Consider the following 12566-nt stretch of genomic DNA (forward strand, 5'->3'; position numbering starts at 1 on the left):
AGTAATCTTAATCATTATAGCTAAAGATCAAAACCTGTGACTAGATTAGATTGGAAAATACTACTTTAGATAATTTATTCTTTCCTATTAATATTAAAATACTATATCAATCTTCTGCTTTCCCCTCCTTTTCTGCCTCCCTCCTTTCTTCCCTTCCTTTATTCTTTCCTTACTTGCTTATCTATATTGATCATATTCCTTTTTCATGCATTGAACTATGCTAAGTACATATGAACATATATGTGTATGTGCATATGTATATGTATGTACATGCATGTATTAGTGGTAGATCATAAAAATATGGTCCCTTGCCTCCATAAATTTATAATCTAGCTGTGCTGATTAGATATGTACACTTATAAATGTTTTTACTTCAAATTAGGGTATGATCAATGCATAAAAGTTCTCTGCTGAGATTGCCCTATGTTCTTCCAATTTTTTTTCTAATTATTTCTTGGGCTTTCATCCTTTATCATGCAGCTCTTCTCTTTTCCTCCATTGCCATTTTCACATTCCACCCTATCTATGAAATTTTTCTAGCAAACAATGATGAGAGACTTTGGGCATCCATTAATTAATCCTTTTTTCTTGTTGTCCCTCAGCACTTTCCTACCTTGGATGTCTGCCCTTCTATATAGTGGCAATGGAAAAAAAAAAAAGTACTTTAATAAAAGTATTTAAGTTTATTCCCAGTAACCAGACTCAGTATTTAATCAGATTTGCCTACATAACCATTTGTTCACATAACCTAGCAACATTCATTGTAATAGAATGTCCTAGTTTGCTTAAATGGTAGCAAAATAAAAATGGTAAGGAAAAATTAGGTTAATAATGATATAGGACCTTTAGAGAAGTAGGAACTAGATCATTATTACTATTGAATCCTCACTGAGGGTTTACTGTGTGCTAAATATGGTCCAGTTTATACACATTACAGTCTTTGCTCTTTAAGACATATAAGGTGGAATTTTTCAGATCTTTTTATTTCGTCCTACCTTTCCAATATGCTCCACTAAGAAGAAAGAAGTAAATTTATTTCAATAAATATTTTTGAATACCTACTATGTGCAAGGCATTGTGGGTGATAAAAGAAAAATAAATGTATAGAGAATATAGACTTCTTTTTTAAAAATTTATGATAGCTTTTTATTTACAAGTTATATGCATGGGTAATTTTACAGCATTGACAATTGTCAAAACTTTTGTTCAAATTTTTCCCCTCCTTCCCCTCACCCCCTCCCCCAGACGGCAGGTTGACCAATACATGTTAAATATGTTAAAGTATAAATTAAATACAATATTAGTATACATATCCATACAGTTATTTTGCTGTTCAAAAAGAATCGGGTTTTGAAATAGTGTACCATTAGCCTGGGAAGGAAATCAAAAATGCAGGCGGACAAAAATAGAGGGATTGGGAATTCTATGTAATGGTTCATCGTCATTTCCCAGAGTTCTTTTGTTGAGTGTAGCTGGTTCAGTTCATTACTGCTCTATTGGAGCTGATTTGGTTCATCTCATTGTTGAAGAGGGCCAGGTCCATCAGAATTGATCATCATATAGGATTGTTGTTGAAGTGTATAATGATTTCCTGGTCCTGCTCATCTCACTCAGCATCAGTTCATGTAAGTCTCTCCAGGCCATTCTGAAATCATCCTGTTGGTCATTTCTTACAGAATATTAATATTCCATAATATTCATATACTACAATTTATTCAGCCATTCTCCAATTAATGGCCATCCACTCAGTTTCCAGTTTCTGGCCACTACAAAGAGGGCTGCCACAAACGTTCTTGCACATACAGGTCACTTTCCCTACTTTAATATCTCTTTGGGATATAAGCTCAGTAGTAACACTATGGATCAAAGGGTATGCACAGTTTGATAACTTTTTGAGCATAGTTCCAAATTGCTCTCCAGAATGGCTGGATATAGAATATAGACTTCTTAAAGGTAGGTGCTATTGCCTGTAATAGATAAATGCTCATTGAATTGAAATGAATTGAGAACACAAAAAACCTTAGCATAATGTCTGGTATATAGTAGATATTAAAAAGTTCTCATTGACTTGATCAACTACTTGTCTTGCAGAAATAGTGTAATATATAATAAATCTTTCCAGTAGGGTCATGATGAAGGTTGGTTTAATATGAAAAGATGAGCAGAAGGTTAGCTTCTTTGGAGTAAGCTCCAAGTTTCCTCTGAAGTACTCTGGTATTTAAAGTTGAGAAATGCTGTTTATTTGCCTTCTACCCCTGAATGGTTCCAATTTCCATCACATATAGCAGGTTGGAGTACTATATTTTAACAAAACAAACTTTATTTCATTATATCCTCTTTGACATATAGTCCATTAAAGTAAAACATAGAGGTAGGTATGTGTCCTGGAGTCAGGAAGACAAATTTTCCTGAGTTCAGATCTGACCTCAAACGTTTATTCTCTGTGTGACCCTGGGCAAATCACTTTAGCATGTTTGCCTTAGTTTCCTTATTTGTAAAATGAGCTGAAGAAGGAAATAGCAAACCACTGTCTTATCTTTGCTTAAAAAACTCCAAATGGAGTCAGAAATAGTCAGACACAACTGAAAGACTCAGCAACAAAAAATAAATTATGTTACTTTGCCAAAATTAAGATCTTTGGAGAGCCTTCCTTGTCCCTAAAAGGGAATTACTGATAAAGCATATTTTCAGTAAAGCCTTCATTCAATACATTTATTTTAGTAAACAATTTATTCACAACATTTTTTCCTCTGTCCCAAGTATCCCTTCTATCCCTTTTCTGCTTTCAAATGATGAGATTGGTTACATTATCAGCAGCTAGGAAATTGAATAGGTATCCATCAATTGAAGAATGGCTGAATAAGTTATGAATAACTTATTCAGTTATGGCATATGAATGTTATGGAATATTGTTGTTCTATAAGAAATGATCAGCAGGATGATTTTAGAGAGGATGATTTAGAGAGGGAGACTTATGTGAACTGATGTTAAGTGAAGAGAGCAGAATCAGGACATCATTGTATACAGCAACAGCAAGATTATACCATGGTTAATTCTGATGGATGTGACTCTTCTCAACAATGAGATGATTGAGGCCAATTCCAAAGTCTTGTGATGAAGAGAGCCATCTACACCCAGAGGGAGGACAGTGGGAACTGAATAGGGATCACAATATATCATTTTCACTCTTTTTTGTTGTTTGCTTGCATTTTATTTTCTTTCTCATTTTTTCCCTTTTTGATCTGATTTTTTTTTTTGTGCAGCAAGATAATTGTATAATTATGTATACATATATTGGATTTGACATATATTTTTAACATGTTTAACATATATTGTTTTACTTTCCATCTAGGGATGGGGGTGAGGGGAAGGAAGGGAAAATTTGGAACATAAGGATTTACAACAGTCAATGTTGAAAAATTACCCATGCTTTTGAAATTATTCATGTTTTGAAAGTAAAAAGCTTTAATTAAAAAATTAGCAGTTACAAGCATTAATTTTTGGTCTGTTTAATATTTAGGAGCCACAAACATTTGGCACTGAAAGATACTAGTCTCTCTTTTTAATAGATGAACAAACTAAGACCTGTAGAGCCTGTGTTTTGCCTTGTATCACACGATGAATCCTGGGATTTAAGTGTGACATGATGTAAGACACCACCTTTCTGAGTTTTGGTTTCTTTACCTATACAATTAAGATATTTGACTAAGTAGAGACTTAAAAGTTTTTTCCAATTCCAAAATTCTGTGATTCCAAGAACTTTCACCAACTCCAAGATTTTCTATAGCACATTGCTGCCATCTTGTGAGCAGGTTGGTTTTTAAGCATTCAGCTTTTTCACAATGCAAGTCATATCTAAAAAATGGGGAAAAAAACTTTCTAAATTACATAAAATGATTAAGTTGAAACTTTGTTCTAAATTTAGTTGATCTGAAGATTTGATAGACCCATAGAAACAGAGTAGGACAAGAACTAAAGGGCTCAGCAACAAGAAGTAGGAGAAGCTCTAACTATGTGGGGAATTGACATCTAGAAATCCAGCATTAAGCAAGAAGTAGAGGTGCAGGCAGGGTGTTACGGCACAGATATTGAGTATCCACTCATGGGCCTTGAGGTTCAAAGGCAGACTTACTACTCTGCGAAGACTTAAATACATTTGGAATTAAAAACTCATATTTCCCTAGCAGTTTTAACAAAGGTACAGCCCTCTCCAGAATGTTATGAAATACATAGTGGGGGTTTTATTATCCTTCTTTATAGATGAAGAAACTGAGACTTAGGGTGGTGGTGTGACTTCAAGGCTACAAAGTGCCTGAAACAGGATTTGAATCCCAGTCTTTCTTCACACTGTTTTTCCCACTGCCCTCCCACCTCAAACCTATAAAGTTACCAGTGATCTCTTAATGACCAAATCTGATAGTTTTTTCTTAGTCCTGTCCTTCTCAGCCTGTGTGCTGCATTTGGCATTGCTGTCTAACTTCTCTTAGATATCCTTTCTTCTTTGGATTTTCGTTATACTCATCTCTCTTGGTATACTTTTAATCTGTTTGACCACTGTCTCTCAGTTTCTTTTTGCTGTATCTTTATATCACATCTCCTAAGTGGGGCATTCCCTAACTTTCTATCCTGGGTTCTTTCTAATTTTTTCTCCTAGAGATCTAATTTCATTTATAAAGGCATTTTTAGCCTTTTTTTAAAAAAAGCTTTTGCTTCATCTCTTTTTAGGAAATCTATTTGAATTTATGCCCAAACTATCCCAGGAAGGGAGCTAGATAGTAAAGTGCATAGAGCTTTGGGCCCTGGAGTCAAGAAGATTGAGTTAAAATCTAGTCTCATATACTTATTAACTGTATGACTCTGGAAAGTCATTTTACCTCTGTCTATCTCAGTTTCTTCAACTGTAAAATGGATATAATAATAGCATCTACATCCAAGAGTTGTTGTCAGGATCATATGAGATAATTGTAAAACACACACTGTCTTTGGCTCATAGAAAGTGTTTAATTATTTCCTCCTCTCTGCCTTTTTTCATGTTTTGCTGGTAGATGTTTTGATGTAATTCTTCTGAGCTTGTGTCTTATACATCTCTGTTACCATAATCTATTTTTTAAAAAATCATGGATTTTTTTCTTATTTGCTTATTCTTTCAGCATATTATCTGAATTTGGATTTGATATAGACTATGCATACTTCTGAAAGGAAGGTCTGGGCTGGTCCACTTAATGCTTTATTGGGGTATTGAATATTGTGCTATTCCAGTCTCTCAGGGACAGCTCTGGTTGGAAGCCTGCAAGCTTCAGTACTCCCAATGTATTCTGATCCAGGAAAATGTCCAATCACAATATTATGAACTCTGTGAATTCATGACGTGTATTTGGGTCTGAACATCAATTGGACTTAGCAGCTACCAATTACCTGGGAAAGTCTGCTGGATTCTGAAGTATAATATGCAAATTTCCATTTGATCTGGGATTTCTCCCCTGGTTATTCCTATTTCTCCCCTGGTTATTCCTCTGAAAGGTTTAGTTTAGGTTAGAAGCTGAAACTGAGTCTCTGTTCTGCTCCTGAGGGGCTGGGATGAAGGAATGCCTGTCACACTAATATTCCATGCTTCTGAACTTAATTCCTTCTTGGTAGATTATCTGTGACTATTTCTAATTCCATCAAGCTAACAGATTCTGTCTTCAGTCTGCCTTAATTTGTGATCTGGAACTGAATAGTAGATGATAAAGCTGCACAGACAGCATCGATTCAGGTATAGGTCTGAGCCCTCCTCTTGCCTTGCTGCATATAGCCTGTTTTTGCACTTGAGTGCTCTGTAGCTGCTCCTGGCCAGATCCCATTCTCTGTGTTCACAGACCTCCTTGTCCTTACCTTATGTTACTTTGAGAAAAATAGCTTCCTGTGACATTTTCTGGAATTTCCCTACCAAGAATTAGTCTAGTACATTTTTCTAGATCTGTTTGGAGTGTGTGAGTGTGCTTCCTGCTACTGCTCCCATGGATTTAACTACCATCTTGATACAAATGACTCCCATATTTAGCTCCACTTTCTCCCCCAAGCTTCAAGCTCACATAACCAGTTGCCTATTGTACTTATTAAACTGACTATTTTGGAGACATCTTAAATTCAACATGTCAAAAACCAAACTCATTTTCTTTCTCACTAACCCTGCCTCTTCTAAGACTTCTCTATTTCTGTAGAAGGTACCACCGTGCTTCTAGTGTTTCAGGAGTATTATTCTAGATTCCTCATTTTCTTTCGCCACACATTTCCATTTAGTTGACAAATTGGCTATTTTTCTTCAGTTTATACCTTCACAACACCTTTCTCACATATCTCCTTATCTCTGCTTAAATGACTACTACCTAAGACCAATATCTTATCACTTCTCATTAGGTTATTTTGATATTGACCAAGGTTCCTGACCTAAGTCTTTACCATGCTTTGGTGACTATCTTCCATACCTCTGCTAAAGTAATTCATGTTAAGCAAAGATTTGACCATGTGAACCTCTATGATCAACTCCAGTGGCTTCTCACTGTACATTGGGTAAAAATTAATTCCTTTAAAAATTTTTTTTAAATCCCATACAGCTTATTTTTTAGTCTGATTGGACAAAACTCCTCCCCTCCTCGTTCTATCTTTTACCCTTACTCCAAGCAAACTGGTTTTCTTTCTTTTCCTCATTTACTACACTCTTCTATCTACCATCTCTGGCCATGCTTTACACTTGGTATGTATTTTCTTTGTACAGTTTATGGACTCCTTCTCATAATTTAAGATGCAAATAAAGCACTATCTCCTACTGAAATTTTTCATGATCCTCCCAATTGCTAGTACCCCTTTTCTCAAATTATCCTGTAGATGTATATTTTGTATATATTTTTATATGTACTTGCTGTCTCTCTTATTAGGATATAAGCTCCTGGTCAGCAGTTATTATTTTAATTTTTGTACTTGTCTTAGCATAAACTCGTCACAGAATAGATGGTATTTGTTAAATTGATTAATCAAGACAGGACCTTATTACCATATGATTTGGAAGGAAGAGTAGTTCAGTAAACTAATCAACAAATAAAGCAAATGGTTGGGGAACCTAAGGGAGAGACAAATGCATAGGTAGTAAGATAAGGCCCTGAATACTAGGGGAAAAAGAGGTAATTTGAAATAGGGAAATAAGACAAAAACTCAGTGTTAGAGCAGAAGTAGAACTAGGACCGGCCTGAAGTAAAGCTTCTTGCCTAAAATCCCTCATATTTTTCCTTAGTTCCATTCCATTCCTTTCTCTTCAACTAAATAAGAATAGATATAGCAGTCTAGCATTATGCAAAACACTAGCAATACAAAGACACAAATTGTGCCAATTTCCATTTTATTAAAGAGTACACAGAAAAAAATCAAAATATGTACCAATTAATTTCAAAAGGATGAGGAAATAGCACTAAGGAGATCAGGGTCTCCTTTGAGTCTGGGATAGAGTTTAATGTATAGGATGGCATTTTGATACCAGATGGTAATGTTTTGGGGATCTAGTGGCAGCTAATCATGTAGGCCAATATTTATTGTACCATTTCTGTGAAAACTGTAATGACAAAACTTAGAAAAAAATTTCACACTCTAGTTGTGTGGATAACTATTATCGAAGACTTCAGCAATTATACTGTCATTTGAAAACCAGTGATTAAGATTTAATATTGAGGAATTTGTCCATTTCCAAATGGTGATTGTAGTACTTTGGTCACTAATATTTTAAGGTCCTGGGATAATATAATATAGCTTTCTAAGCCTCTATAGGAGTACTATGAAGCTAATGGATTATTTTTTCTCTCTACTTATTGTTTTCTAATCTAAGATGTTTTCATTTATTTCTCCTTTAAAAGTTATTCTTAGGAGCCAGATAGGTTATTTCTTTATTATGTGTGAAATAATTGAAGAATTCAGGAATAAGTCAGATCATATAATGATCCTTTCCCCAGTTGTAGACTGGAATGGAGATCGGAATTTAGGACTCTGGACAATCATTTTCATTCTTTGAATACCTGTTTGTCCCATGAGTTCCACATGTTGTAGCTGTTGCTCTGCTCCCTTCAATCTTACCCCAGTCCAGTTTCTCCTTCCCTAATTAATAGCAATAGATTTTGTTCATTTCTAGAACATCTAAAACTGAGGAGGAAAAATATTGTCATTATTCTCTTGAACAGAGTAGTCAGTCCTCTTTTCTTCCAATTTAGGGAATTAATGTGAACCTTGTGACAATAAATCGCGTCTCCTCTCTTCATGAAGCCTGTCTTGGGGGCCACGTTGCATGTGCAAAAGTATTACTGGAGCATGGTGCCCACGTGAGTATCACAGAACAATTTGCATGAACTTTGGCTCCTGTGCATTTCATTAAGGCCTATGTTCAGTAACTGGCCCTTGAACAAAGGCATGGCATTTCTTCATGACAGGGCACTCAGTGTGACTTGGAACAAGAGGATAAAATGTGATCTGGAGTCATCTTTCTAAGCTCAATTCAGTTGTAGAGAAAGGCAGAAAATCCAAGACAATGAGAAATGATCATCAAGGAGGATGCCACATGGGAAGGAGAAAAGAGAGCAAAACTGGGAAAAGAGAAAGGGAAGCATGTACTTTGTCAGCATCCTATTTTAACAAATGGTTCTTGCTGATGAGATGCTGAGTTCAGTTTTTATAGTGCTGAAGAATTGCAAGTGCTTTTAGTATCCTCAGATTCTCATTCAACTCTAAGCCCAATATTCTATCCATTGTGCCTAACTGTCTCTACTTTTTCTTTAAGATTAGATTTTTTTTAGTTACCAAATGATTTTTAAAATATGTAATTTCCATGCCCTTTACTGAATGAATTTCTTATTGCATTATAATTTGAAAAGGATGCATTTAATATTTGTTTTTTTTTTCATTTATTTGTTAGGTTTTTATTCCCTAATACATGATCAGTTTTTGCAAAGGTATGTACAGTTGAGAAAAAGTACATTCCTTTCTATTTCCCTTAAATTTTCTCTGGAGGTCTATCATATTTAACATTTTTTTTTTCTGAGGCAATTGGGGTTAAGTAACTTGTCCAAGGTTACATAATTAGGAAGTATAAGTATCTGAGACCAGATTTGAACTCAGGTCCTCCTGACTTAAGGGCTGGTGCTCTATATATTTAACTTTTCTTGCATTCTATTTATCTTTATTATTAAGATCTTGTTATCTTCTTAACTTTTTCTAATTTATTTATGATTATATTTATCTAGTTCTGAGGGGGGAAAGTTGAAATCCCCCCACTAGTACAGCTTTATAATTCCCTCTTATAGCTCATTTAATTTTTCCTTTAAGAATTTGGATGCACATTTAGTGCATATATGTGTAGTATTGATATTACTTTATTTACTATGGTAGCTTTAAGCAAAATGTAGGTTTATTTGTTTTAATTGGGACTTTTTTTGCTTTTGCTTTGTTTAATATCATGTTTGTTTACATCAGCTGAATTATATTAGATTTCGATTTCTGAACTCATTCCCCACTCTAGTTGTGACTCTTCCTTTTGATATTTATTCTTGACCCAAATCATTCTGTTATACAAACCTCAGCTATTGACTTCTTCACCAGAACATCCCTGAAATCTTGGTGATCTTCTCTGTCAATCACTGAAATTCTAAAGTTGTTCTTACTCAATGTTGCACTGGAAGAGAGTGAAGATTCCATTATTATAACTCTTTCACTTATTCCATTTTTTTTGATGATGATCCTTTTCAGGGACAAGGCAGGAAGGCTAAAGAATACCTCAAAAAGAGCTTTGGATTTTGAATCAATTTCATATTATCTTTGTGATGTTAGATGAGTCACTTTACCTCTTGAATTAATTGAATCCCTGTTTCCTCAAATATAAAATGGACCAGATGATCTCTTAAGTTTTCTTTTAGCTCTAAATCTTATAAGAAATTCTAATTTTCTTTTTTTTTTTAATAATTTTTTATTGATAGAACGCATGCCAGGGTAATTTTTTACAGCATTATCCCTTGCATTCATTTCTGTTCCGATTTTTCCCCTCCCTCCCTCCACCCCTTCCCCCAGATGGCAAGAGTCCTTTACATGTTGAATGGGTTGCAGTATATCCTAGATACAATATATGTGTGCAGAACTGAACAGTTTTCTTGTTGCACAGGGAGAATTGAATTCAGAAGGTATAAATAACCCGGGAGGAAAAACATAAATGCAAGCAGTTTATATTCATTTCCAGTGTTCTTTCTCTGGATCAATTAAGGCTCTCTTTATCAAAGAGATCCACTTCCATCAGAATACATCCTCAAACAGTATCATTGTTGAGGTATATAATGATCTCCTGGTTCTGCTCATTTCACTCAGCATCAGTTCATGTAAGTCTCGCCAGTCTTCTCTGTATTCATCCCGCTGGTCATTCCTTACAGAACAGTAATATTCCATAACGTTCATATACCACAATTTACTCAACCATTCTCCAATTGATGGACATCCTTTCATTTTCCAGTTTCTAGCCACTACAAACAGGGCTGCCACAAACATTTTGGCACATACAGGTCCCTTTCCTTTCTTTAGTATCTCTTTGGGGTATAAGCCCAGTAGAAGCACTACTGGATCAAAGGGTATGCACAGCTTGATAACTTTTTGAGCATAGTTCCAAATTGCTCTCCAGAATGGCTGGATGTGTTCACAGTTCCACCAACAATGTATCAGTGTCCCTGTTTTCCCACATCCCCTCCAACATTCCCCATTATCTTTCCCTGTCATTCTAGCCAATCTGACAGGTGTGTAGTGGTATCTCAGAGTTGTCTTAATTTGCATTTCTCTGATTAATAATGATTTGGAGCATATTTTCATGTCTATAAATAGTTTCAAAGAAATTCTAATTTTCAATGAATTATTTTCTTCTGTGAGTTTTTGTACCTCTTTTTTTATTTAGATAATTTTGTTTTTTAAGGAATTCTTTTCTTTCTTTTTCTCCCCCCTGAGGTGATTGGGGTTAAGTGACTTGCCCAGGGTCACACAGCTAGGAAATGTTAAGTGTTTGAGGTCAGATTTCAACTCAAATCCTCCTGACTTCAGAGCTGGTGTGTGAATAGAACACTGTGCCACCTAACTGCCCCAGAGTTCTTTTCTTTAGTGTATTTCTTTAGTGTGCTGCTTTTAACATTTTTACTAACTTTGGTTTTTTTAAAGTTATTATTTTCTTCAGTGCCTCTTTTACCAAGTTGTTGACTCTTAATTTTTTTGCATTACTCTCATTTTTCCCTCAATTTCTCCTCTACCCCATCTCCCCATCTATTTGAATTCTTTTTTTTTGCTGAGGCAATTGGGATTAAATGACTTGCTAGTCAGGTAGTGCTGTGTCTGTGGTCATATTTGAACTCAGGCCATCCTGAGTTCAGGGCTGGTGCCCTACCCACTATACATTGGTGTATATTTGATTTTTAAAATCCTTTTCGAATTCTTCTAAGAATTTTTGTTGGACTTGTGTCCAATTTATCTTTTACTTTGAAGCTTTATTGCTCTCTTATTTTATAGTGAGAATATTTTTTGCCTATATTCTTTTACCATAATAAAGAAAAATAACAATAGCAGATCAGCATGACAGATTTGTTATTATGTGATAATTATGAACTACTCAGTAATATGAATGAATGAATGAATGACAAAAATATTTAAGAAAGCTCAGTAGTGATAGGACTTTTGTGGTTTCCTTCCATCACCAATACCCCAGCACCTATCATTTTCTTCATTATAGTCTTTTTTTTTTTCCTACAATGGTTTTATTTTTTTTTTTAATTTTATTTTATTAGAGCATTTGAGTGCATTATAGTCTTTTTATGGTCAGATTCTTTTTCCTGTTATTTGCTTATTTTCTAGCCTGTTTCTTGATTTTTAATTTGATGTTAAGCTTGGGCTTTATTCCTGGGGTGGAGGGGGCACTGTCTCAAGCTTCAGTTTTTTCCAAACTAGTTTTGGGGATTTGCAAGTTTTCAGTGCTTCTGAGGTGGAACAAAGAAGATCCAAGGAGATCCAAGGAGAGATGTGGTCACTGATCTCCTGGCCTGTGCTCTGGTCTTACCCAAGATGGTCTCTTATGTCCCTGAAGCTATAAGTGCTAATGTTTCTCTTGCCTCAGCAACTATGACCAGGTCCTTTGATCTCCAGAAATTTCAAACAGTAGAGCTCCTTTTTGCCTTCGAGCAGATGCTCCCATGTAAGTGACCATAAGCATTCTTTTATTCTGAATTTAATGAGCACCAAAAAAGGGAACACTTCTACATAGAAAGTAGGTTTAAATGTGAAATTTAATAGAAAAATAGAATTAGATGTGAGATTATAAAGTATGGCTTCTTCTTCTTTTTTTTTTTTAAAGTAGATGATAGCATGTTTCTTTCAAAGCTTTCTTTCTTTTCTGAATTTTGTTCTGGACTTCCTTCTTGTCTCTTCTGTGTATTTAAAAATATACTTCAAAAATATTTTTTCTTTCTTTTTTTTGGCAATCCTATCTTCTCTTTCCTTTAAAATCTCCCTAATTTTAAAACAATAGCAAAATT

At 34.9% G+C, this 12566-nt stretch overlaps 1 protein-coding gene across 9 annotated transcripts in view; it reads left to right on the forward strand.

Moving 5' to 3' along the window:
* The window catches only part of ASB11 (ankyrin repeat and SOCS box containing 11), a 70043-nt gene that overhangs the window by 18191 nt on the left and 39286 nt on the right, over positions 1-12566 (forward strand). For 8 of the 9 annotated variants that reach the window (XR_007951786.1, XR_007951785.1, XR_007951788.1 and 5 more), the window contains exon 3: positions 8235-8342. The exons of the other annotated variant lie outside the window; for it this stretch is intronic. Coding sequence is in view for 4 of the 8 variants with exons in the window: in XM_051984484.1 (XP_051840444.1) it covers positions 8235-8342 (108 nt within the window). In the remaining 4 variants the exon portion in view is untranslated. The remainder of the gene's footprint in view (positions 1-8234; positions 8343-12566) is intronic. 9 annotated transcript variants of the gene reach the window in all.

This window comes from Antechinus flavipes, chromosome 3 (assembly GCF_016432865.1).
Source record: "Antechinus flavipes isolate AdamAnt ecotype Samford, QLD, Australia chromosome 3, AdamAnt_v2, whole genome shotgun sequence".
In the NCBI taxonomy this organism is placed as follows: Eukaryota; Metazoa; Chordata; class Mammalia; order Dasyuromorphia; family Dasyuridae; genus Antechinus; species Antechinus flavipes.